The sequence below is a fragment of the Ursus arctos genome, unplaced genomic scaffold, assembly GCF_023065955.2.
Source record: "Ursus arctos isolate Adak ecotype North America unplaced genomic scaffold, UrsArc2.0 scaffold_34, whole genome shotgun sequence".
In the NCBI taxonomy this organism is placed as follows: Eukaryota; Metazoa; Chordata; class Mammalia; order Carnivora; family Ursidae; genus Ursus; species Ursus arctos.
Window position 1 is genome coordinate 13,489,816 of NW_026623030.1, and position 27,835 is coordinate 13,517,650.

A 27,835-nucleotide genomic window follows, 5' to 3' on the forward strand; every position below is an offset into this window, starting at 1 on the left:
ACCAGAGCTTTACCTTTCCGATTAGTCGTCCACAATTAATGCAGCATGACCCATGGAGGGAGACAGAGAAACCCGGAAGGGATTACACCAAATGCTAGCTATCTCCACTTCACATTTCAGAAACAAAACCGAAATCCGGGGGGCAAGGGGTTAGGGTCCACACTGATTCATAAACCAGAGTCCCCTCTTAGTCATCAGTAATTGAAAACCAAGAGGGTCCTTTTAGTGAACAGATTCAGCCCTCAGTTCCTCATCCTTCACCAAGTCACTTGATATTTTGGCCTGGGAAAGAACTGTTTTCTGGCACACAGTCTTCCGAGGTACCTAGGATGACTCAGTCTGCTCTCCTCCATCCTGCGAGCCTGCTGGGGAAACGGAGCTGCGCGGTTCTCCCTGGAGGCCGCCATGCTGCTCACTCCTCTGCATCCGCTCAGCTGGCAATCCTGGCTGCTCCACTTCCCTTCCCATTCCCACTCTGACAGCTTGCTTATTAAATTCAGCGTCCTGATTTAAAACCAAAATTCTAATAGCTCCTTGGCCCTTGGTTAACTTCACATGCAGAGGCATCTGAAAATGATAGGAGGACACCCAGCTCCCCCTCTGCTATTTTTACCTCTGTCCATCTCTGCCGACATGGCCACACCAGGAGCCACTGAGCCGGCACTGTGGCCTGGAGGCTGCTGAGCCGTTGGGAGAAAGCCTCTGAGGGTGGCAGGGAACATTCTGTTTAAGGCCGGCAGAGCCTAATCTTTCAGAGAAGAGACAAACCCAGACTGCAGCCAGAGGGTACATACTAGCAGGCCAAAAACTCATGAAGAAAGCAAACCTCAGGCTCTCAGTAACAGATCAGAGGAAAGAGATGGATGAGAGTGACTATCATAAGAGAGCACATCTTCCAGATTTCAACCAAACACACACTCCCACCTCCAGTAGGAAGGACGTGTGCACACCTTTTCTACCACTCAAGTGGCTCAATCCCTGCTTGATGCACAAGAAACTCACTAGCTGCCCCAAAAAAGCAGCCGTCTTCCAGAAACCCTGTCTCCGAGACCCACTGTCAGTGGCAAAAGGAGGTTAGCTTGAACCTTCTGAAGACCTACTGACCATACGAATACCAGATGTGCCTTAGTCCTCCGTACAAATGGAATGTGCCATCACGTACCATCTACCCTCAGCGGGGCAGCCACCAGTAATCGGCACACTCTTTGTCAGTTACACTTAAGAACACTGACTCAACTCTGCCAATGGACTAGAGGGAACAGCGCTCTTCTCATGACGTCTTAGGGTCGTGGGGACTTCAGCAACGTCATCTAGAGATTCATTCCTTTCCTTCTTTTAAGGACACCGAAACCCGGAGAGACTGAGCCACCTCTCCAAAGCCACACAGTCATTCAGTGGCCCTGCCATTGGCACTCAGTTCTTCCCACTCCCCTCTCCACAGCTGGGACGAAGCGGTGAGTGTGGGCTCCTCTAGTCCCAGCTTTACCAACAGAGCTCAGCTGAAGGTACTATTCCTGTTTGCAGAGGCGTGTGCCAAGCTTCAGGGATCTTCCCCAGACCCTCCCAGGTAAAGACACAGTCAGTCCCTAGTAGACAGCCATCACCTGGCAAGGCTGGTGCAAGGAGGCTGGTGATGGGGGACTGACCCTGCCTCACAGGGGTACCAGTACCCAAGCAGCAGTGGTTATCAGGACACCACACATGCCGACATTTGGGTTTTCTCTTCTGCTACTAACAGATGCCCTAATTCCACTGCTCATCTAAATTAGAAGAAAGGGGCACTTCAATCTTATGTTTGACTCAGCAGAAAACTCTGTCTTACTAACAAATTTTATGGAAACAAAAAGAAAAAGGAGGAAAGTTAGTATATTCATTAAGAGTAAAGAAAGCCTAAATCCAGGATAATATGTGTCCATGTTAGCTCAGGTTATGCTGCTTTGGTTTACAGAGAGCTGGATGTGACATCCTAGGCAAACACTCAGGGCTCTTGCAGACTCCCTCAGCTCAGTGTATTCTGAGGTAAAAACACTCAGGCCAACAGCTCTTACAGCCTCTACTTCCCCTACACTCAAAAGCTCTCCATGCCTCTGCAAGGCCCAGAGGCAGATGACCAGAGACACTGTTCTCATCCAGGTTAACCAAGGCACAAACCTCTCCAGAAGTTTCTTCTGGTAGAATCTGGAATAGAACCGAAAACTCCTCCAGACCCTTGTTCTAAACTACTAGGCCTCACAGGGGGAAAGGACCACATTAAACAATATGGTAAGTGTGAATTTGACTAATATCAGTATAACCACAATCAATACTGGGTCAATTCTAGCTTCCAGAAACTCAAAGCTCCATGGTTTGTGACTGGGGAGTCTTGTGGATCCCCAAACACCAAAACAAAAAAATTCAAGTAAAATCCATTAGAAAGGGCCCACAAAAGAATCTGAAGACATTTCTCCAAGATGTAACCAATGTGCTATAAAAATGATCTATGGAAGAGGATGTCAGCTCTGGCTTCTACTTGGTTAGAACAGAAAGCAGTGTTAAAAACCCACTACTGTTTATTATGCCATATTAGAAAAAGCCCAGCCCACCCATAATTTCCGATTGCTATCTACATGCCACTAAAGACGACAGTAAAGGGATTAGACATTAAAATGCAGACCCTAAATGCGTACCTTTCAAAAGCAATATTTTTAGTATCGAGGCTGGTGTTAATGACTGGGCTCGTGAGCCGCCTCTCAACTTCCCTGCCTTTTGGCTTCATCAAGTCCAGAGTGAGGCGCTCCATTTCCTGGGAAAGGTCAAAGTGCTCAGTGGTGACCACTCTGTCATCGTGGTTGACTTCCATCAGCTCCGCCCGGTTGTCTGTTAATGGAAACAAGAGCGTAACTAAGCGCCACGCCAGGAAGATGCAGAAACAAGAAAGCCTCAAAAGTTAAAGTGCATCATCTTTCACATTTTCCCCCCAAGTGCTATCAGATAAAACCTGAAGACTATTGATTACGGACTACCTACTGACATGGGAATTATCTGGCCAGTGTCCACAGCCCAAAGGCCATCTTTCCCGAAGTTACACATTTAAAACATTTTGCCGTCTTTGTTGGCAACACATCTGTGTACTTTTTAATAAAAATACATGATTTGGGTAATTACTGTAAATTGTTTATGCACAACACTGGCCTGGCAATACTATTTTTCTCACCCTCCATTGGGAGGCTCACGCTTGCTTATGGAGGGTAAATAGGGAGATACAAGACAGAGTCTCATACTCAACGCTCAGGAACGTGGGACAGACACATGTCAAAAGGGTAACAATGTTGCGTGGTCAATGAAACAGGCAAGAGAATTAAAAGAACTAAAAAAGAAATAAAATTGAGGAATTGAGAGCTGAAAAGTTAACAAGAATAACCAAAAAAGAAAAAAAAAAAAAAAAAGCCCCAGACAGGGTCAGGTAAAATAAAGAAATGCGAACACATTTTGATGGCTAATAATCACTCTGTAACTTAGCATGAGAAGTGATTATGAAAACAGAATCACTCACCTTCTCCCTTAAATATAAAACTACGCCTCCCTCTTATCCAGCTCATGTTCTCAAATCCCAGCAATGTGATATCCACACGCAGTTTGGCACCACTTTTCCAAATGCGACAGACGTCATTCGGGCATATTCTGGAAACCAAGGGCACTGGAGAAGAGAAGCGTACTACTGAGGAAAACCCGAAGGGCCAAGCAGAACACGCAGGCCCTGGAAATCAGGATTGGGACTTTAATAATAAAAGGATAGCAGTGGCACAACGGTGACCGTCAGACAGAACTGGGCTTGGCTCCCACACTGAGGACCCAGGAAGTCACTTTTAAAAAATGAAAGTGGACCTTCTGTTCTATAGCTCTTTATAAAAGTGCAGATGTATACGTCCAGAGAAAACTCTAAATGAATCTCCCGACGGTATTCTCAACCCCAAAACTGAACCTCTCTTTGTGACCGTCGACCACCATCAGGGCTATAGAGCGTGTCCACCTGGCCTTCTCGCTGACATATGCTGCTCCGGCCACGTGGCTGTGGCCTGCCACTTTGCCACATTCACCTTCAAAATATCAGACCTAAAACAGCTCAGATCTGCGGCTGCGTCACCTGTGTGTATCTGCATTGGAAAAGAACTCGTACGGTTTCCAGAAGAAACTGAAGTTCTCTTCTGTTACATACTTTTTACTTCATTTAAATGTTTCATTACAAATATGACTTCTTGCCTGACAGAGAAGTCGGAGTGAAATGGCTGGGAACCTGGGAATTAAGAGCTGTCATTAACTGATCTACAAGAAATAAAAGTGGAACATCTATGAAAATTACTGTCAGTCAATTTGCCTTACATAAGATTTTAGAGAAATACATCCATTTTGTAAAAAACCAAGCTATCCCAACATTTGTCTCATCTTCTTCCTTAGAATAACAAGTTTAAATGAAGCAAGCTGAACCACATAAGGAAATGAGTAATAAATTATGGTAAATCTACTTACTAAAATTTTAGCCCTTTAAAGTGACGTTTTAAAAAAACTAATAATATGGACAGGTATCAGCTCTAAGTGACAAAAGGAGGAGACAAAATTGTCTATATATTATATTTATGGATGCTCGGGAGAAAAATCCCTATGCATGGAAGAAAAAACTAGAAGGAAAATATCCACAGCATTGACAGCAGTTGTGCTTTAAGTGGGACTATAGGTGACTGTTTTTCCTTATTCTTTTCTGTGCATTTCTTAGATTAAAAAAAAATACGTTCAGCTTTTATAAAGGAAAAATAAACTTATATTCAGGCTCAATAAATTTGGAAACAAATAAATTACAAGCCCAGAGCCACTCACTCACCCCAGCTGGTGAATTCCCATTTCATCTGCACATAGAAATCCGGAGCCTGAAGGACAAACACTGAAAGTAAATGACCCTTAGCACTATTAACTGAACACAAACATGGTAAGGGTTAATGAGGTTTTAAAGGGGGGGAGGAGGCGAGAACACAGAAAATAAGAAACATAAAATGCAAGCCCATCAAAGCAAATGCTTATTTTATATGCAGGCTGTTATTTTATCTCGATATAAAATATGTCTAGACAGTTAATAAGGTTAACTGAGAGCAACAAGGTTAGAGAGGGGTAAAATCAAATCTGATTTAGGACTCAGTCTGGTTCCTAACAGTGGCAGAGAGAGGAGCCTGGAAGATGGGCCTAGGCACCGCCATGCAACGTGGGTAACAGGCTATCCTGAACAAAGAAAAAGGAACGTCAATTCCGTCTGTTCTACGGGGGGAGCTTGGCTGTAAGAGGTTTTGTGTGCTGGGAAGTGCTTCATATTTACTGGACCTCAAAACCAGAAGAGGCTGCCAGACATCACCTCCCCAGGAAGTTGATGTTCCCTCCAGTTAACCAACTTCTGCCCTCGTTTTCCTCTTAAACTTTTAGAATTTGGCTTTATAAAATTTTACACCACCAGAGCAGCCCTGTTTAGGACGACTTTCTGACCTGCCCTGAATTCTTACAGAAGGTTCTTGGAGAGCTACTTAAGAAACCCAACAGTTACCATCCAAGAAGAGAATGCTGGGAATTCCAGGCGTTGCTCTGTTCCCTCCCACCCCCACGGCTGTGTTGTGGTTTTTACAGAAGCACAGGGCAGCAAGACCAAGAATCGACCCTAGAGTAAAACCAGGATACCAGTGATGGACAAGGGCTCTTGAAGGGGCAGCAGACAAGAAAGGTGGGCTTGTTTTAAGGAGATAATGTTGAAAGGCAGCACAGTCAGTGACAGCGTCTGGTGCCACTGGGCACACAGGTCATTCACAGGCTGTGTCTAACTTCAAGCACGGAACACAACCCGGTGCAGTTTACTGCTATGGGTCAATACGGGTAAAAAAAGAAAATCCTTTACGTGGAATTTTTTATTTTTTATTTTTTTAAGATTTCATTTATTTATTTGACAGAGATGGAGACAGCCAGCGAGAGAGGGAACACAAGCAGGGGGAGTGGGAGAGGAAGAAGCAGGCTCACAGCGGAGGAGCCTGATGTGGGGCTCGATCCCATAACGCCGGGATCACTCCCTGAGCCGAAGGCAGACGCTTAACCGCTGCGCCACCCAGGCGCCCCTACGTGGAACTTTTTAAATGAAGAGTGACCCCCACATTACGTCAGTTTCTGTTTTGCCAAGTGGGCAAATGTGTTTTTAGTTCCTCCTGCAGTAAGTTAGACAAAAGGCAAGAAATTCAGTTATCTTTTGCACACACACAACACTGCTTAAAAACAGTGTATACAACTCTTTCATATTTCAGGGAAGGTTTCATGTAGTACGTGAAAAATGAATATCTCCAGGAATGATTTTGCTCGAGTGTCGCAGGAATACATGTCTTAAAAAGAGTGCTCAGATAATGAGCAGTGATTGTCTTATGGCAAAATTGTTCCTTTTCTCAACAGAGCCATTAATTTTTCTCAAGAAACGATGACTAAAGTTGTATAGCGGATTTATCTAGCAAATATCTTTGCAGATATTTTGGGAAGCTCGCTTATGTGCTTAAGAATAAATGACACGAAAACTGAAGCATGGTACTTTCTTGTCTCCTGCGGCCCTGAGAACACTGCACGACTGCTCATAAGATGGTTCTTGCAGATAACATAGATTTTCTGGGGAATGGCAACCATCGTGCAAAACAGTCCATGAGCCTAGAAGTAAATTTTCGTAAAAATGACCCCCCCGTGCCCCAGAGCCCATACACTCTAATTCATAGATAACGGTCTTTACGGGCCCAAAGCCAGTGGCTGTAAATAAACAGAGCCAATGGATTAGAATTCACAAAATGCTAACGGCTAGAGTCAACACGAGTGGCAAGGAGAAGGTGCATACACACTTCGGAGCCTCAACAGACCCTGTAAATCCCTGTATGGTAACCAGTGCTCATCACAATTTCCTCAAGATGACCTATGCTCTGGGGCGCCTGCCTGGCTCAGTCGCGTAAGTGTCCAATTCTTGATTTCAGCTCAGGTCATGATCTCCAAGTTGTGAGATCGAACCCTGTCTCAGGCTTCGTGCTGGATGTGGAGCCTGCTGAAGATTCTCTCTCCCTCTGCCCCTCCCTCACTTGCACATGCACACTCTCCCTCTCTCTCAAAAAAAAAAAAAAAAAAAAAAGATCTATGTTCGGAAGGCCACTGTTAAGAAAATAGGTAGCTAGACAAATTGATGTCCATTTGTCTTAAGTTATCATTTTTAAGCAGCACTTAAAAGGGTAGGTCTAGTGACGTAGAAATGTAGTTCTGTGAAAGACCTCATACGTTTAATAGATAAGGAATAATGCTCTTTGGTATTAAACATACCGTATTTTGAATTCATTAAACTCTTAGGAAGGTACACATGGATGTCTAACTGTGTCTCCAGCTATGTTGTCAGCATTTAACTCAAATTATGGCATTGCCACATTTTACGGATACCTCGAGAATCTTCTGGAGCAGCTCAGGAACTCCTTCCAGGGCCATGGATGTGTTGTGGTAGTCCCGATGTTGGAGAACGGTATACACCATCTCAGGATCACCGGTGCTCACAGCCTCATGTAAAACTGGAAACCAAAAAGGTGAAACTTCATCACCCAGTAGTCTCATAATTTGACAAATTCCTAAGCTAGTTTGAAAAGAGTCTCTAGATCAAAGACCAACATTTTCTTCAAAGAGGGAGAGAGGCTACAGTCCCACCATACTTTTATGAGCATGACTGCTGATCACTAGCTCTTCCCTGACTGAAAATACAGCGCTTGTAGCCTCTTGATCAAACCAACTTCCATCCTCCCCCCGCACCCCCTCTCTTACCACTGGTTCTGAAATCCTGACAGTGTCTTCAGAGAGCAGGCTTTACCTGTGTGATCACACAACTGTGGTTACATGTGGATCGGGCAGGTAGGGCTTACGTGTCTCTTTGCTCAGCCAACACAGAATTACTCTGACCAACAGTAAGATAGCTTGCAAGCAGGTGAAATGCCAGGATTTCACCGAAAAAGGCTACTTTCAGCCATAATTCCGTTTGGATTTTGCCTATCCCGACAGATTCACTGGAGTTACCATCACATTCCTCAGGAGGAATCTGGCCTCCACACTCATGTGCGGTGGAAGGGTTGGCACTGAGAGCTGATTTCTGGATAGGAGTCGCCCTCCACTGAGGGCTTCTGGCCCAGGACACAGTTCAGACCATTGTGCTGCAGGTCAGCCAGCAGCCTCTGAGGCCCGCATCTCCTCGCCCCGGCCCCTACTCCCAAGAGAGAAAGAGTCTTAAGATAAAGATAACTCGAGGACAATTATAACCGAGACCGGCCTTTATTCAGAAAGTGATACTGAAACAAAACAAAAGGCTTTCAAATATTTTAAAAGCATACTTGCCTGTCCATCCCTCACGATTTTCTTTTGTAACATCTGCTTTATGTCGGAGCAAGACTCGAGCAGATTCCAAATGTCCCAAGGAAACAGCAAGGTGCAGTAAGGTTCGGCCTCGTGGATCCAGAGCCTCCACATTCTGTGAAGTAAATACTGGCGTTTACATAATTGTGTATATTACAGCCAAACACGGAAATGTGTGCGACAGGTAAAATTTAGTATAAAAAGAGAAAGTTACACATTAATTACAGCAATATATGGAAGAAAGAATGCTTGCATGTGCGAGTGGTTGAAATACGAATTTGAGGGCTATAATAAAGATGATGGCTACTGAGTTCCTTTTTCTATCAAGCGAAGTGTCTAACAACTAAACGTTGGCTGTAGGCCTCAGATCATCAGACATGTCTTATGCTCGCAACTCCAATGAAGTCTAAATAAGGCTAGGGGCTTTCATGAATGCAACCACCCTGTGACACAGAACATGGGGGATTTCTCAAGAATGTATCAGCATTCAGGTCTAGAACAGGAAGTAGAGGACTTTAAGCAAAACTGAAAGTACAGACGATAATTTGGGTCAGAATAAAGTTAGATTCTCTAGCCGGGTTCCCACCAGCACGCCACTCTCATTACGGTGTATGGAGTTCCAAGTGCCCTGAAGTAGCAGTATCCACGGGCCCTGCAATGAGCACGATCCGCCAGACGTGTATGTGGAAATATTTACAGGTAAATGTGAGAACAAACACGCGCCATTTTGGTCCATTGCCCCTTGAAGGTTTTCTTCCGCATGCTAGACACAGCCATTTGGCTTTTACTCTTCACTCCTACTCTGGCCCTCCTTCCCCCACCTGCATTGGGTAGAGAGCCAAGTGGTAGTTTCTCTGGTGTGAGCTCAGTCTGAACGACCGAATGCTGCCTTCCAAAGATGACTCTGAACATTCTTCCAAGGACACAATAAACTACCATGGGACTTCTGGGATGTAAAATGTTTTAAGTGCTCAAATACTTCTCAGGAAATGTGCTTTTATCTTGATTTGAGATGTTAACTGTTGTGCAGGCATTAACTGCAGACTCCAAAGTTATCCAGAATGTTCCACTTACTGGCCACAGGGGAGAAAGGTAAGCAGAACTAAACAACTACTGCCCAGCAGCTACTGAACCTCCCTGTTTTGCAAAGTGCATCATGGCCGCCATGCAGTGAAGACAGGAACTGTTCTCGAGGAATGACTGCAGTGGCTGAAGACATTCTGCTAAGTGAGCACATGTCGTCCTGGACCAATCCCAGGCCTCAGCGTTCTCTCCGGCACTGGAATACCAACACATCTCCTGGAATGGGGCCCACACCACCTCCCAGGACTCCCTGGCTTTCCCCAAGGGTATGGCTTGTCTCTCTCGCCAGAGACACCGATGTTCTTCCAAAGGACCGGATCCAAGTCCCATACTTCCTAGCTTCCGCCACCCCGGTCTCTAATTTGCATTAAACCATTGTTTTTAAAAAAGTAATCTAGGTGAAGATTTTTAGCTGAGTTAAAGTTTAGCAGGAGAGAAAGAATTAGCAAATTCATTACCTCTTTACATATCTGTTCTATAAACTCTCCTCACCTAACAAGTTCAGTCTCCGGGAGCGGTGCTGGGTTTAGCACACTGCCTGATATAGAAGGGATGTTTAACAATATCTATCACACAAAACGGGATATTCTATTTAATGCATTCACACCCCAGAACAAAACTAACATCCCAGACCAAGGACTAACACTCAGGCTCCTGGGCAACCACTAGATATGATGGGTAAAATCAGAGCCAAATACATTAAGTTGCTGACTGTCTCCTGTTTTGGACCACAGGATAAAACATACGTATGAGCCGGACAGCAGCACATTCCACACTGCTGATGAGCTCTTCAGAGCCTCCTGCACCTCTTTCTCATTGGAGAAGAGAGAAGGGAGGAAGAATACTATATTATGGTGACTGGGATTAAAGACAGTGGATGACTGAAGTGGTAATTAGCAAAACAGAGGATCGCAAATCAATACAGAACAATCAACAAAACTGAAAATTGGTTCTTGGTAAATATCAACAAAATTGACAAACTTTCAGCTAGACTGACCAAGAAAAAAGACTCCAGTTACCAAAAGCAAGAAGGAAAGAAGGGATATCACTACTAACTCTACAGAAATACAAAACATTTAAAAGCAATACTATGAACAACTGTATGCCAACGGATTAGAGACTTAAATGAAAGGCACATATTCCTAGACAGACACAAACTAGCAAGAATGACTTAAGAAAAAATAGAAAATCTGAATAAATTTGTAACAAGTAAAGAGACTGAATCAGTAATTTTTAAACTTTAAAAAAAGCTCAGGCCCAGATGGCTTCACTGGTGAATTCTGCCAAACATTCAAAGAATTAATGTCAATTTTTCACAAACTCTTCCAAAAAAAAAAAGAGAGAGACAGAGACAGAGAGAGAGAGAAGAGAAAGGAAAACTTCCTAACTCATTTTATGAGCCCAGTATCATCCTGATAACAAACACATTACCAAAAAAAGAAAACCACAGACCAATACCTCTAATGAATATAGATGCAAAATCCTCAACAATATATTAGCAAAACAAATTTAGCAACACATAAAAAGGGTTATTAAACATCAGGACCAAGTGAGATTTATCCCAAATGCAAAGATGGCTTAATATCTGATCATTAATATAACACATCATATCAATAGAATAAAATAAAATTAAAAAACACATGATCATCTCAACAGATGCATGCTGCGGTCTGAATGTAGTCTAAATTCTTATGTTGAAATCCTAACCTTCAAAGATGATGGTATTAGAAGTGGGGCCTTTGGGGGGGTGCTCAGGTCATGAGTGTGGGGCCCTTGTGAATGCAATTAGTGTCTTAATAAAAGAGGCCCAGAGAGCTTGCTAGAGCCACTTTCACCACGTGAGGACACAGCTGGAAAGCTCCTGCTATGAGCCAGGAAGCAAGCCCTCTCCAGCCACGACACTAAATCCGCCAGCACCATTACCTTGGCTTTAGAGCCTCCTGATCTTTAAGAAACAAATTTCTATTGTTTATAAACAACCCAGTCTATGGTATTTTGTTACAGTGGCCCAAAAAAGACTAAGACAATGCAGAAAAAGCATTTGACAAAATCCAACACCCCTTCATGATACAAAATAATAATAAAAAACAAGGGGTGCCTTGGTGGCTCAGTTGGTTAAGTGCCTGCCTTTGGCTTGGGTCGTGATCCCAGGGTCCTGGGATTGAGCCCCATGTTGGGCTCCCTGCTCAGCCTATTTCTCCCTCTGTCCCTTCCCCTGCTTGTGCACTCTCTCTCTCTCTGTCAGATAAACAGAATTTAAATAAATAAATAAATATAGAAAAACAAGAAACACTCAACAAACTAGAAATAGAAGGTAATTTCCTCAAAGAACATCCAATTATGAAAACCCACAGCTAACATTATCTTAGTGGTGAAAGACTGGATGCCTCCCCCCTAAGATAAGGAACAAGACAAGGATGTTTCATCCCTTCTATTCAATACTGTACTAGACATTCTAACCAGGGCAATAAGGCAAGAAAAAGAAAGAAAAGGCATCCAGATTAGAAAGGAAGAAGTAAAACTATCTCTATTAGAACTAACAAAGGAGTTCAGCAAGATTGGAGGATACAAGATCAATATACAAAATCAATTATAGGGGCGCCTGGGTGGCACAGTCGTTAAGTGTCTGCTTTCAGCTCAGGGCCTGATCTCAGGGTCCTGGGATCAAGCCCCACATCGGGCTCCCTGCTCCGCTGGGGGCCTGCTTCTTCCTCTCCCACTCCCCCTGCTTGTGTTCCCTCTCTCGCTGGCTGTCTCTCTCTGCCAAATAAATAAATAAAATCTTAAAAAAAAAAAATCAATTATATTTCTCAGAGAACAAACTAGTGGTTGCCAGAGGGAAGGGGAGGGGAGAGACGGGTAAAATAAAAAGGATTAAGAGATACAGACTTTCAGTTATAAAATAAATAAGGCACAAAGATGAAAAGTACAACATAGGAAATACACTCAATAATATTGTAATAATATAATAATGTTGTTTGGTGACAGATGGTGACTACACTTATCATGGTGAGCACTGAAAAACCATATAGAACTGTTGAATCAATATAGAACTGTTGAACCTGAAATTAACATAACATTGTCTGTTAATTATACTTCAATTTTTAAAAATGAAACAAAATCAATTGTATCTCTATACACTTTAACAAACAACTCAAAATGAAATTATGACAATAATTCTATTTACAATAGCATCGAAAAGAATAAAACATTTAGGAATAAATAACAAAAGTGCAAAACATATACTCTGAAAACTATAAAGCATTCTTGAAAGAAATTAAGACCTAAATAAATGGCAAAACATCCCACGTTCATGGTTCAGAAGACTTAATATTTAAGATGTCAATACTCCCCAAATTGAGGGCACCTGGGTTGGCTCAGTCGGTTGAGCATCTGCCTTCAGCTCAGGTCACGATCCCAGGGTCCTGGGATTGAGTCCCTCGCTGGGCTCCCTGCTCCGCAGGGAGTCTGTATCTCCCTCTCCTTCTAACCCTCCCCTGTGCTCATGCTCTCTTTCTCTCAAATAAATAATAAAATCTTAAAAAAAAAAAAAAGTACTCCCCAAACTAAGCTACAGAGTCAATGCAATACCTATCAAAATTCCAGCTAGCTTTTTGTAAAGATTGACTAGCTGATCCTAAAATTCTTAAGGAATTGCAAGAAGACCAGCATAGCCAAAACCATCTTGAAAAGAGCAAGGTTTGAAGACTCACACTTACCAGTTTCAAAACTTAACTATGTACAAATCTACAGCAATCAAGACAGTGTGGTACTGGCATAAAGATAGAATCAATAGAATTTAAGAGTCCAGAAATAAACTTACGCATTTATGGTCAATTAGTTTTCAGCAAGGGTGCCAAAATAATTCAATGGGGAAAGAATAATCTTTTCAGCAAATGGTGCTTGAACAACTGGATATCCACATGCAAAAGGATGAAATTTTAAATATATGATACATGAAAATTAGCTCTAAATTGATCATAAACCCAAATCGAAGAGCTAAAACAATAAAACCCTTAGAAGAAAACAGAGTTCATCTTTGCGAACTTGGGATAGGTAAAACCTTCTTAGATACGACACCAAAAGCATAAGAAACAAAAGAAAATACAGAGAAATTGCACTTCATCAGAACTGAAAATGTTTGTACTTCACATGATACCATAAAGAAAGTAAAAAGACATCCCACAGAAGGGGAAAAAATATGTGCAAGTCATTTATCTGATAAAGGGCTAGTCAGTATCCAGAATATAGGAAGAACTCGAACTTCTCAAGAATAAAAAGACAACCCAGTTTTTAAATGGGCAAAGGATCTAGAATAGACATTTCTTCCAAGACGATACGCCAATGCCAATGAGTACGTGAAAAGAGGCTCAATTTCACTCATCACTAGGGTAATGTCAGTCAAAACCACAATGAGATGCCACTTCACACCCACCAGGGCGACTACAATCAAAAAAGAACAGCAAGTGTGGACGAGGATGTGGAGGAACTGGAACCCTCGCGCACTGCTGGTGGGAACGTACGATGGTGCAGCCAGTTTGAAAAAGTCAAACACAGAGGGACCATATGACCCAGCAATTCCTCTCAGGGGTATTTACCCAAGAGAAGTAAAAACATGCACCCATACGAAAACTTGTACACAATTTGCATACAGCATTATTTGTATAGCCAAAAAGTAGCAGGGCTGGGGGGAGGGGGGGCAAATATCCATCAACTGGTAAACGGATAAACAAAATGCAGTACACCCAGACAACAGAATACTGCTCGGCCGTAAAAAGGAACAAAGGCCTGATACGCGCCACAATGTGAATGAACGTCACAAGCAGGGTAAGTGCAAGAAGCCAGACACCAAAGGCGACGTGTCGTAGGATTCCGTTTCCAGGCAATGTCCAGAACAGGCCAGTCTAGAGAGACAGCAAGTAGATTAGCGGTCACCTGGAGCTGTGTAGGGGTGGATGGGAAATGGACAGCGATTACGGGGTACGCGGTTTCTTTCTGGGGAGATGAAAATGTTCCGGAATTTGATGGTGGTGATGGTTGCACAACTCAGTGAAGACACTAAAAACCACTGAATGATATACTTTAATGCGTGAATTGTATGATGAGTGAATTATATAGCTCAATAAAGATGTTTGAAAAAACCTATGGACGTATGTGCTTTATGTAATACGGGAAACGAATGTAGCATCTGTATACTGTTCCGTGAGTTGCTTAATTTCTTCAGAGCTTCCGTTTGCTGCCTTGTACACTGGGAATAGAAAACCCCGACCTTACAGAGTTCTTACAAGAGTAAAGGCTTAATACCTAACCCTGTAAGAAGCACTAAGAAGAATTAGCTCTTATTATCATACACCCACATTATGAGTGTATATAAGCGGTCAGTTTCCCCCTAAAAGGGATCTGTCCAGATTTCCTTACAGTTCATAGTGGGGCTTAGGGTCTCCAACCAAGGACATTAGTTAGGTGAGCAAGAGCTTTCAGAATTAACCTGGAATTCACGTTGGAAGCGGATCATTTCAGTTTTTCCTTTATGTCTCTTCAGTCATGAACTCTACCAAATTAAAAATACCCACCCCCTCACACTGTAATAGTGCCCCCAAAAAAGAAAAGCAGTGAGATTTCTGCAGGTCCCCATCCTAACTGCTAATTTAAGCCCACCGACTTTGCTTGCTCAAAGCCTTGTTTGCAGCCTGCTGCTCTCCGGAGGCAGGAAAAAGGCCAAGCTTTGAGTGCAGGCTGCATGCAGAGCCAGACAACAGGCCCACGTCCAGGCCCCTGACTAGCGTCCGGTGCATTACCCAACCCTTCTGTGTCGTCCCCAGCACGATGTAAGTGCCTCACCAACTATCACTGTTACCTCTTGGGGGGGGGGGGGGGGGGCTCCAGCAAGAGGCTGCTAACTGACCTTCCATTCTCTCCAGAGAGGCTACCCTCATTCCTGTGCATCTCACACTGCTCTGGTCCTCTGCGGCTCGAACTGACTCCCCCACCCCAAGTCAGGCAGGCATAGTTCCCTCAAGTAAGCCTGAGCCCCCGAGGGCCAAGGGGGAGCCCGTGAGAGCAGGCTCTAGCTCTTCCTCTGGGAGGCTTGGCCCCTGGCTGCTGGCAGGCCTCCAGCCAACAGGCACCAAGCTGTATGAGTGCCCAGTGCCCCACTCGGCCTGCTGCAGACTGGGGCGAGAACCCCAGGGTAGCTCCCCGTACAGCTCTGAGGATTGCTGCCGCCTAGAACATCCTCTTCCTCTTGCTCCTATGGGGTACTTTTTTTTCACCTGCTGGCTTCCTCACGGGGGGCTGGCCCTCGAGCCGGGCCTCATCTGCCACCCTCCACCCTACTCGGTCCTGGGTTTCCCCCCATCTAAGGTGCACTGACGGACCTTTGCACATGTCCCCTTAAGTGTGCACTCATTCTCCCAGCATCCGTAAGAAGGCCAGGGATGATTAACAGACCTCTCCAGCTAAATGACAAACAGCATAACCATGACACAAATCATTTCCGCTGCACCGACTTCAAGGCCCCACTGAATATTAAAGACAGTAGAGCTGATGCGTTAAGAGGCACTTAATAAAGAGCCCTGCTGAGCCAACATGGAAAGCTCGAAACATCTACAGAGTTGGCAAACTCCACACTGCAGCTCTCAGCAAGACCTTGGGGTGGGGGCTGACTCACGCACACTCGGAAACACGCCTATCCTCTTTAGCCGGACAAACTTGATTCTTTCCGTGCTGCTGTTCCTAGAACAAAATACAATTCTTACAGCTACCAGTGTGCCTGCTTCCAGTCGCACTCGTGGGATGGAAGGAATGAAGGAACAGACAGCAGAAGCTTCCTGGCAAACAAAACGCTAAGTGAAACAGCTGCTTGTATTGCTGGGGCGATAGGAATTTTTTGTTTTTAACTATGCAGCCAATACATGTTCCTTGCAGAAAAACTGGAGCATACATAAAAGAAACTGAATGCCCAGGAAGATTATAATAATCACAGCAGCAACGATGATAAACAGGATTACTCTCCTTTACTATGTGCCTGCGCTTTCAGACTATTCTCTGCCTTATTTTCCACAATCCTGCCCTGGAGAGACTCTTACGGAAAGAAGCAGAATGGAAGGGTTAAGAATACAGCATTAGGACAGAGTCCGACTTTCTGGGTTCACACCCTGGTTCAGCCACTGGCGAAGCATGCAACTGAGCCTCCCCACCTCATCTGTAAAATGGGAATCACGATAGCATTCACTCCAGGGCACTGGTGTGAGAATTAAATCTCAAGTTGCACAGAAAGCATTTCAACACAATGCCTGACAAATGGGTAGGCTTTCAGTGTTACTCTATTTTTACAGATGATATAACAATTCAGCAAGGGTAAATAACTTGCCCAAGCTCACAACGTTATCAGTATTAGTACTGGCCATTAACCCAACTGCCTCCAAGTCACAGAAGTGCGTAGTTGTTTCATAATCAAGAGGGTCTTGACAAATATGAAAGCAACAAAATATTTCCTGCCACATATTTTAATGATATCAATGAATAAATTCTTAACCCTGAACCAGTTACATAATTTGCAGGGCGCAGTGAAAAATGAAAATGCAAGGCTCCTCGTTCAAAAAAATAATTAAGAATTTCAAGACGGTGGGGGTGCCTGCATGGCTCAGTTGGCTAAGGGTCCAACTCTTGATTTGGGCTCAGGTCAGATCTCAGGGTTGTGAGATCGAGTCAGACTCCGCGCCGAGCGGGGAGTCCGCTCAAGATTCTCTCTCCCTCTGCCCCCTCCCAGGCTGTCTTGCTCTTGCTCGCTCGCGCTCTCTCTCAAATAAATAAATCTTAAAAAAAGAATTTCAAGATGATGACAGCAGAGCATTATACCAAGCACACCCCTCCTGAGCACAGGTAGCACGGCCCTGAAGCCAGCCCCATCTCTACCCCTTCAATGGACAAGTTTCAGGATTGAGATTAGATTATGTGGTCGCGACAGCCAAGCTCTCACGGTGAAGCTGTTCTTTATGAATCTGCTTCAACCACCTCTTAGAGAGGGCTGCTGTACTATGAAATGATCGACAGGGGTAACCAATAACAAAGTCAAAACCAAATAATTAGCAAGTACGAATATTCTTCCTTTGACACCCCCCCCCCTTGACAGTATAAGGTGTGAAGGATCATTTTACTCCAGGAAAACCTGCTGCAGAATTATAATTCTCTGATCACAGATGTCCTTAACATTTTTCAAGGTAAGAGGCACAGAGAACTTCCAAAGAATTACAGCCTACAGGAAAAGGAGAGAATTCAACTATGCCACAGTTTAGATTGTAAACCAAGACTGTGTTCTTATCAAACAAGTTCTTCCATAAAGAAAAACTGCACTTCATTCAAGCTCTTTTTCTTCACCTCCAATGAAGAGAAAGCCTGCTGTTTTCAGAAATCAGTATCGAAAGAGTATGTGGCTTAACGATGGCGATGAACTTCTCTATCGAAAGGGAGTTTAGTTCTGTGACTGTCTTTGTACTTTATCTCAGGATTTCCCAAGAAGCTGGGGAGGCCCCCATACTGAGGAAGTTCAGATGCACAACAGCAGGACTGCCTGGTCATTTTTCAAGTGTCCAAGGTGAGAACACTTAGAGCTGAGAACAAAATGACGGAGGACTCCCTCTGCGCCACATCTAGGAACAGAAAGGGAATGAAATCACCAGGTATTCTGGGACACCTAATGGTGAATCATCTACTCTGGGGGCGTGAGCTAATTAAGACCAATGACTATTACAATAAAAGTTTATTCTGTCTGGACAGGCATTTAAATGGAAAAAAAAAAAAAAAGAGCAACTCTTGACTTCCAGCAAATGCTCAACAGATTTTTTAAAAATATAGCAGGGTGCAAGAACCCACACTTAGCAGTAACCATTCACCAAATGGGGTGATGCTGACTTGCTCAATTTTTGCCAACCAAAAGTGCTTTTTCTCTAAAATTTCTTGACAATTGCAGCATCGCTTTTGAGCCATTCAAAAATCTGGACTTCAAAGTCAACAAGAATTACACCAAATAATTACAGATCCTTATCCTAACTGCTAAGTATGTTAGCTTGTAACTTGAGGGCACCGATAACTCCCAGAATTGTTGAGATGCCTTTAAAAGCAGAGTTTCTCAAGCAGAACAATACTGACATTTCGGACCAGGTAATTCTCAGTGTGGAGAGCTGTCTTGTGCACTGTAGGGCGGTGAGCAGTATCCCTGGCCTCTAGGGTTAAGATCCCAGTAGCACCCACTCCCTACTGGTAACAACCAAACCCTTCTCCACGCATTACCACTGGGGGTGGGGAGGTGTGTGTCAAAAATCACCTCCAACTGAGAACCACTGCTTTAAAGAGATGGCAATAAATAAAAGACAAGGACTCAAAGCACTTGAGAACAGGAAGGGATTCTAAGGATCCTGTGCACCCCTGATTCTCAAACTTTGGTATGTCTCAGCCTCCCTGGGCCAGAAAGGGAAAATGCCTTGCCCAAGGTCACAGGGCGAGTTAGAACCTGGACTCCAAACCCAACCAAGCCCTTCCTTTCAAAAAGGGTGGGTGGGGTGAGCAGCGTGTGCCGTTCTCACCTCTTTGGGAGAGGCAGGAGAGCCTAATTGGTTAAGACAGGGCACTCTGGAGCCAGCCGGCCAGAGTTAAAATCCCGACTTGGTATTTATTAGGTGGGCGACCTTGCGCAAGGCACATAACCTCTGAGAGCCTCAGTTTCCTTCTCTGGCAAATGTAATACTAACAGTACCTACCTCCTAAGATTGTTGGGAAGGCAAAAAGATAATAATAATGTTCCTAAAGCCCTCGGTACAGGGCCTGGTACCCAGTAAGCACTCCGATACATGTCCTCTTATTATTATTGTCCCACGGCTGCAGAATTGAAGGGGTCTGCGGGGCCCCGAAGGCAGAGGGCTGGAGATGGGCTCAGGAAAGCGAAGCGACCCCCCGACCCCCCCCCCTCGCTGCGGGCGGACCCCCGCCCCGCCCCTCACCTGGCCCCGCAGCTCCTTCTCCAGCTGCCGGTAGTCGTTGTTCCAGACTAGGAGGTGCAAGGGGAAGTGGCCACTGCTCTCGCGGGCCGAGGACATGGCGAGAAGGCCGCAGCCGGGCCCTCACCGCCCGCTTGCCAAGCCTCAGCCCCCGGCGGGGTCTCCTGTGCCCGCCCGCCCGGCCGGCGGCCGGCAAGAGAGAGAGAGAGAACGAAGCGAGCGAGAGACGGGCGCGGTACGCGGAGAGATGGGCAACGGCCGGGTGCGGGAGGCGCGGGAGGTCGGGGGTCGCGGGCTGGGTCGGGGACGGGGTCGGCCGCGCCCACCCCGCGCCCCGCCGCGCTCCCGCCCGCGCTGACAGCTCCAGAACCGACTTCTGCGGGCCGAACTGCCCCAAACAGGGAAGTACGCGGGGCGAACCACCGCGCGCCGCGGCGGGGAGAGACGCGGTCAGCCACGCGGCCCGGAGTCGACCCGATTGCACCCACCCCCAACTACACACCGGGAAACAAAGTGCAATCCCAAAACAGAGGTAACGTTCTCTCCCTTAGCTCAGAATCTCGACACGGAAAACTCGGCCCAGCCGTCACCAGCCCCTTTCCCCCTGCTCCAGCGATCTCATATGGTTCAGTCCACAACTGGGCCTCTTCCATCCGCTCTGAGTTCAGAGGGTGGCAGCTGGGGCCTGGACCAAACCATTCCAGTTACAGACTCCCTTGCAGCCTTTTTGGAATTGGGCAGTGCTTCCATGATTGGCCAGAAGCCATTTTGGAAGTGGGCAACACCAACAATTTTAAAGGGGGAATTAGAAACTCTAGAGAAGTGGCATTGGAAATTGCATAACAAGGGGATTGTTCTTCCTCAGGGTTTCTCAACATCCGCACGTTGTAAACTCAGTAATTTTCTTTCTGTGGGGATTGCCCTGTGCTTTCTAGGATGTTGAGCTGCATCTCTGGCCTTTCTATCCACTGGATGCCATAGCACTCCCCCGCCAAGATGTCTCCAGACATTGCCAAGTGTCCCCTGGGGGAGAAAAAACATCCCCAGTTGAGAACCACTGTTCTATCTGAACACCAAACCGGATTATGATCCAAAGGTACCTATGATGGTGGTTCTTCCACATCTGAGCGTCATTTATTTTCAAAACTAGCCACTTGAGTTTGGGATTATGGCTAAAAAGACTAATAGATAATACCCAGACTTGATCACAGTCTGCAAATATTAAGTTCATTCTTTGGGTTTCAACCTCAGACACTACAGGACTTTGATTCAATAAAGAGCCAAGTCGATTTACAGCTACTTACCAGCCTAAGCTCTTGGCACAGTTGTCTACCACTAGCCCACAGAGCTGGGTGAAGTTATTCAATGCATCCTGAAAGCATACCTTCTCCCTCCCCTGCCTGTGTGCATCCAGCTCTTCAGATGCCTGCAACAACAGCTGTTCAAGAATCCTGGCCTAATCCATTCTCCACATGTGTTGAGTCCAGAAGATTTGTGAGTCTGCGAACTGAAACAGGATGCAGGAGCGTGAGGACGGCACCCAGAGGCTCTCACTGTGGAATGTGTGGGAATTATGCAGTTATTCCTACACCACACATTTGTCAAAATGGAGAGATAGACCAACATCCAGGGCTTCTAAGACCTCTTCCAGGACTTCCTAGCTTTCCAGAATCTTTATGCAACTTAATCTTTCTCTTCATCATTCAATGTTTATTGAACATCTCTCTTATTCATGAGCTGAAGAACTCCACAATGGCTGCTTCCCAGAATATCTAAGTCAAAACAATGCCTGGCCCTTAATAGGCATCTGATATATCCCAATGGGGATCATGGCTGTGCTTACATATAATATCTACAATAAATATTCATTAATATTAGGGCCCCATCTCTTCTCTATTCACACTGATTAAACTCATCTCATTGTGCTTATCTCACATCATGCCGCAGATTACCGTAGGTCATCTGTTCTTATTCTCAAAAACAGAAAGTTGTGATTAGAAAATAATAGTAATACCAAATACCAATAATAGTGGGAGCTACTATTATTGAGTGCTTACTATGGGACAGGCACACCACATTTTTCTGGAAGTTATTCCATTTGTCCTTAGCGAGATAGTAAATATTTAGCTTTCCAGGCCATATATGAGTTTTGTCAGATAGTCTTCATACACTTCCTCTTCTCCTTTTCTTTCTTTACAACCCTTTAAGAATGCAAAAAGATCGTTCTTATGTAGCAAGACATGCCAAAAAAAAAAGAAAAAAATCGTGCGTTAGAGGTCGATGACACATCAGCTCCATTTTGCACATGAGATTAAAACTGCAGCCAAAGAAACACCTAGCATTGCTAATTTTACTTATTTTATTGTAGCTCTACCACAGTAGAATGTAAGCGCCGTGAGAAAAGGAAATTTTGTCTTCTTTGCTCACTGTTATTTCTTCTGCGCCTGGAATAGTATGTGTGAACACAGTAGATGTTCAATAAACATTTATTGAATAAGTGAATGAATTTGACCAGTTATACTAAGTGACTTGACTATTGATTGCTGCAGGAAACTTGTGGCTGCAGCTGCTTCCCCTGGTATTAATCAGTGCTAGGACTTCCAAAGCTAGACCAAATTGAAGAAAATATATAAGCCGGGCAGAAAATGCTTGGGCACATATCTGCCCTTACTCAAGATGGCGACAAGGCAGTGTGCCCTTTCCGGTCACATGATGTGCCCGTCGGCGAAGGGCACCTCCCCGCGCGTGCGTATTGCGCCGCGGCTGCGAGGCGCTGAGGGAAGAGGTGCCGCCGCCAGCGCCGCCGCGGGGACCCGTTAGAGCGGAAGCGCCGCCGCCGCCGCCGCCTTCGCTGTCCCGGGGACCCTGATTCCTGGCAGGTGGGAGGCGGGAGCCATGTCGAAGCGGCTTCGGAGCAGCGAGGTGTGCGCTGACTGCAGCGGTCCGGGTGAGTCGCACCGGCCGGGCCCGCTTCCCTCATCTCTGCTCAAGGGACCCCTGCCCCGGGGCCGCCCCCTCGGGTCGGGCGGGTCCCGGCGTCCGAACTCCACACCCGGGGTCGCGAGGAGGAGGAACCTGGGCGGCCTCGGGGCGGGACCCGTCCCAGGCCTGTCAGAGCCGGGCGGGCTAGGGGGCCGCCGCCCTCCCGCCCCTCCCTCCCCTCCGGTCCCCTCTAGTCCCCTCTGTCCCAGGCCAGGCGGGGAGGCTGCGGGGTCGAGGCTGCTTCCCCAACAGGAAGGGGCTTGGGCAATCCACAGGAAGGCCAATTACAGAAGTAAAATGCGAGCGTTCTCCCGGCTGCGGCCCCCAGAGGCTGCAGGTGTTCCCCCAGCTCCCGGCGCAACACCTCCCCCCGACCCCCTCCCCGCGAGGGGGCCCTGCCTGGGGTGGGTGCACTCGCCACTTCCGTCCACTGATACTCTCCAGGGGATCCCCGTAGATGATTTCCCTGCTCCTAAGATCCCGGCTTCCACTCCACCTCCACCGGGGAGAACCTCCAGAAGGTCAGGGTCTTGCAAACACAAGAAGCGCTTGCGAGGCAGTGCGTGTCTGAGTTTTGGGATCTGAACGGCCTGGGTTCAAACTAGGTTTTGTCTCTGGGTGACCTTGGGCTGGTGATTTCATTTGGCCTAGCCTTAATTTCCTTATTTTTCTGATGGAGATAATTGGGAGAACCACATTTAGTGGTAAGGAAGTCAATGGATATTCTTAGGATAATCTCATCTAAGTTTTTTCTTTTTTATAGTGCGTTGTTTAGTACAGAACCTTTGCGGTCTCTTAAAGCTAGAGTTGAGGTTCTAAATCATACATTAATTACAACCTACGAAACAAAATCACTGGCAAATAGACACATTTGGGCATTCAGGCAGGATAGGCATATGGGTATGTTGAAAGGTCAAAACTATTCTTCCCTTGCATAAGGGATTTAGAGTTTTCAGATTCAGAGTTCAGATCCCTCTTAGCAATTGAAACTGAATTGACAGGTCTCTATGCTATTCTTGGTGCTTGGATTAACCTGTTTTGAAATTTGAAGTAATTCAGAGGCAAGCTGACTTCTTTGGTTACAACAAAGTCCAATTAACCATCATAATTAAATCATTGAACACCAGTGTTTTTGCAACTGTTCTGCGCTTCATCTTGTTATGTGGCAGTGGAGACTGATTTTAAATAGTACTGTGATAAGTCAAACCTTATGTGGTTCTTTCATGACCTGTGTAGTGCAAGTGGGGTTACCAGTTTCCTTTGCAGATGGGGAAGGGGGTAGGGGAGTTGAAAAAGAGGACCTCAAGTCAGTGTGGGTTATACAGACTCCATCGTATTCTCTGAAAATGTTATTTGTTCCACTTCCTTATTTTCTTACTTGTTTTCAGTTGAACTTTCTGTGATGTGTTTGATTCACATGAGTCTAGATGCAGACTTCCTCTTGGAATATGTATTCTTACTCCTCATTAGGTGATGGGGGAAAAGGAAAACTGTTTCTCCATATCCACGCTAATGACTGTCTTGCCCTTCTGCAGCATTTCGTGCATATTTCAGAACACTCTCTCTTCCATTGTATCATTTTCGTTGTTGTCTCAAATGCCTAATCTACAGAGACTTGAGTCACTTCCTTCCTGTTTTGAATATAATTAGGCTACCTTGAAATGTTGTGTGAACTTGAGCAGCTAGGAATTTGTACTGCCTTTTCTGCAGAGCCCCAGAGAGTTGCCTCTTTCTCTTAGGGGTCCCTTTAAAGATTCTGATGACTGCTAAGGCCTTCTCCCCAGAAAAGGCACATGTAGTCACTCTTTCATACAGAACTCATGATTTCTTGATGGGGTCGCAGACATTTCTGAAGTCCGTTTGTGGTGTTCCTGGAGTCTGGGGAAGAAGCCCCAGCATAGAACACGTAGGTAAACTGGAAGGGTTTCACCAACGTCATTCGTATGAACTCGATTTTGATTTTACTGTGTTGTGAACATTCTAATATTTTTTCCATGGGATTCTGAGCCATGATGTTAAAGTGATTAATTGAGAACCTTTCTTAATGTGTATTAAATCTTTGTTGTCTTATTCCTATTTAAACTCTCCAGGAACTCTGTGAATCCTCTGAATGATATGTGAAAACCAAAGCTATGCTTCAAAATAGTCTTTTTTTTTTTTAAAGTAGTAGTATGAGTACCAAACTACAAAAAGCAGTGTTGTTATGTATCTTTGTAGGGATCTTTCATCTTGATGTTTTCAGTCTTCGCATTTCAGAATAGCATAGTAGTACTGACAGAATTTTACTTTGTTGAATTGTTCTGTTTCTGTTTTATTTCATGGCAACATTTGACCATGATCATATCTTAGCAAATATTTTACTTTTTTTTTTTTTTTTTTTGAATGAGTCTAGTTCGTTTTAAAGGTTTTATTTTATTTTGAGAGACAGCAGGTGTGTGCTCGGGCACGCTCCTATACACACACAGGGAGGGGCAGGGAGAGAGGGAGGGAGGGAGGGAGGGAGAGAGGGAGGGAATCAATCCCAGGTGGACTCCATGCTGAGTTTGGAGCCTGATCTCATGACCCTGAGATCCTGACCTGAGCAAAAATCAAGAGTAGGTCACTAAACTGACTGAGCCACCCAGGTGCCCCAAATCTAGTTCATTTTAAATAGATTGTTCTCTGAGCTGGACTACCTGAAAACTCCACTTGAGATTTTTCACTATAGTAATAGTATTCACCTGAAACAATTGATGTCTTAAGTATTGGCAATCAAAAACTTTTTCCGGTTGTCAAGAATTTCAGCAGCCCCTTGAAAATATCTGAATGGTACTTAGAAAATAATTTACAAAAGTTCTAACAGCTGACATTACTGACTACTTACTATATGCAAAGAACTTTACCCTTTGTATGCCCCCTCCTCTGAGGTATGCTGTTATTCCCATTTGATCCGTGGTGAGGATGCTCAAGAAAATAACTTATCTGAGGTTATTGTGCCGGAAGTGGCAGAGTTGGGGTTCCAACCCTGGACTGCTTGTCTCCAGAGCCACCCTCTCAACCACCACACTCTCTGACCCCCAGGATTTGTCTCTGATTGAAATCTCGGAACTTTTCATTATATGGTTGGAAAGGATTTGAATAAACTGTTAAAAATGGTAAAGATGGTGTACATGCATTTTAGGGATTTTTGTGGACATTGAAGAATTTCTAAATATAACTCTTGGACCAGGCAGCTTGAGTGGCACCTATTGTCACCCCATTGTGAATCTGACGAAATATAGAAAGTCTGTTTGTATCTGGGGTTTCTAAGTATGTGTTCAGTTTACTTGCCCAGTGTGGATTATTCTCACTGCTTACCAAGTACGAATTATTCCTCGTCTCAAAGGATGTCTGCTGAAGCTCCATGGGATTTGGTGGGGAAGAAGTATTGTACATGCACCAAAAATACGACTCACTTTTATTTTACATCTTTGCCTCTTCGAAGCTGCTGTTATTCCAGCTTCTGTTCTTTCAGATCAGCTGCGAGGTGGGCCTCAGCAGTTTATTTGAAACAACTAACGGATGTCCTAGGACATTTTCTAGCAGAGAGGGCCCGATTCCTCAGTGTGTCCTCCGAGCCACCACAGCCAAGCAGTTTACTGTTGTGTTGCTCGCAGCTCTCTGGCAGGCCTAGAGCCGTGCGGGGGGGAAAGCAGCAGATGACGGCAGCAGCATCTTCCGCATTCGCTTCAGATAATGCTGTGCAGATTATTCACTGACCTGGCTATGTTATCTTGCTGTTTGTGGAGACTGGTTTGAAATGATTCACCCGTACCCTCTCAGTTGGCTTCTCTACGTTGAATGAAGGAGCACGCATCCGAGATGGTAGATCCCATTAGCGCTGCAGATTGTGGCCCTGGACCAGAAAGGAGACAACCGCTTATTTAGGGCTTCAGCTCATGTGTTTAGTCTCAGTTAATGTGGTACCCAATCAGCCCTGATAGGTGGTGTCATCAGACAGGCTCACCAGCTTGGTGTGTTGACTAGCATTCTAACAACAGAAATGTCTCATTTTTCTGAAAAACCAAACCTCAGTCATCTTTGGCCATCTGGCCGTTTAGCAGCCACCTGGTATCCTCACCACTGAGATGTTGCTCTTCTTTCCAGATCCTTCCTGGGCATCAGTAAATAGGGGAACTTTTATATGTGATGAGTGCTGCAGTGTCCATCGGAGCCTAGGGCGCCACATCTCTCAAGTAAGGCATCTGAAACACACACCGTGGCCTCCCACGTTGCTGCAGGTAAAGAGTAAGAATTCTCACGGTTTGTAATTTGAGCTTTTAGGCTTCATGGTTTTAGCAACTAAAATTTCTCCTACTATACGTTTTAAATCTTAAAAGAATGTTTGAATCATAACTGAATAGAGGTGCTGTGCCTATTAGTACTGTATGTAAGAACTGAAGTCCTCATTTAAGATTTTTTTCCCCTCCTAACAAATCAATCTTGTCCCAAAAGCTCAATTGTAGATAGAAAAAGAATTGTTAAAATTTCTTGGTAACATTTCATCGCTGATTTTCTGGACTGTCACCAGAAATTGTTTTTAAACAGTCCATCTTTGCCATATACCACAAATAATGTTTCTAAAAAGTGTGGTCTCAGGAACTTTTTCTTACGTTTCCTGCTTTGATGGAAGCATGGAGTGAGATTCCTTAGAAATCTCTGAAACATCTGATTCAAGTTTTCTTGAAATTCTTGTTGTATGTTAGAGACCAAATTGGGTTAACAGGTTTCAGTTGAATGCCCGACACCCTGCTAAGTGTCACGTGAACTCTTTGTTTTATTTGGGGTTGAATGTCATGTCACCTGTACTTCTATTTTGGGGTGCACATTCTTCCAAGTTCTGTTTGGAAGTCAGAATTAAGCATGTGTTTCGCCTTCATTTGTCTTGAGTACATATTTTACTAAATCTGTGGCAGCTGCTCAACATGTCCCTTAAACTTGCCTGTATAAACCCATGGGCCAGAACAAGTGGGTTTGGGTCTCTGATGTGACAGTGTCTCCACCAATGCAAGAAAACAGATGGGGCTGTGTCAGGAGTCACGCTTTGAAATGAAATTGGGAAGTATGATTTATTAATAACTTTTGCTCAGAAGTTTCTAACAGCTCCTTCTCATGTGAAAGTGGGTGTTTACTGCTCTCAGGTCTTTGTTTACAGATTTCATTATAGGGCCTGAAGAAAGTCCAGAGATGAGTAGTTTAAAATGCCAGGCTTGACCCTAAAAGAACAATTCCGAAAGTATGGCACATGAACCACCAGTGGTACTCAAGACAGATGTAGGTAATACTCAAATATTTATTTTAACAGTTGCATTATTTTAATGTTTATAGGAAAACTTTAACTAGCA

At 44.8% G+C, this 27,835-nt stretch overlaps 2 protein-coding genes across 17 annotated transcripts in view; one reads left to right on the plus strand and one right to left on the minus strand.

The window, feature by feature from the left end:
• The window catches only part of ANKRD13A (ankyrin repeat domain 13A), a 31,859-nt gene extending 11,982 nt beyond the window's left edge, over positions 1-19,877 (minus strand). Inside the window, exons 1-6 of the mRNA XM_026515105.4 lie at positions 19,494-19,877; positions 8,395-8,527; positions 7,459-7,583; positions 4,856-4,901; positions 3,533-3,676; positions 2,667-2,856 (exon numbers count right to left, since the gene is read on the minus strand). Coding sequence (XP_026370890.1) covers positions 2,667-2,856; positions 3,533-3,676; positions 4,856-4,901; positions 7,459-7,583; positions 8,395-8,527; positions 19,494-19,589 — 734 coding nt within the window. The 5' untranslated portion in view covers positions 19,590-19,877. The remainder of the gene's footprint in view (positions 1-2,666; positions 2,857-3,532; positions 3,677-4,855; positions 4,902-7,458; positions 7,584-8,394; positions 8,528-19,493) is intronic.
• A 2,353-nt stretch (positions 19,878-22,230) lies between these two features.
• GIT2 (GIT ArfGAP 2) overlaps positions 22,231-27,835 on the plus strand; it is a 49,411-nt gene continuing 43,806 nt past the window's right edge. For 10 of the 16 annotated variants that reach the window (XM_026515095.4, XM_057305793.1, XM_044389922.3 and 7 more), the window contains exons 1-2: positions 22,240-22,437; positions 26,598-26,731. In XM_026515095.4, coding sequence (XP_026370880.1) covers positions 22,386-22,437; positions 26,598-26,731 — 186 coding nt within the window. In that variant the 5' untranslated portion in view covers positions 22,240-22,385. Of the gene's footprint in view, positions 22,438-26,597; positions 26,732-27,835 lie in introns of all 16 variants that reach the window. The other 6 variants (XM_026515092.4, XM_026515094.4, XM_026515098.4 and 3 more) reach the window with 2 other exon arrangements.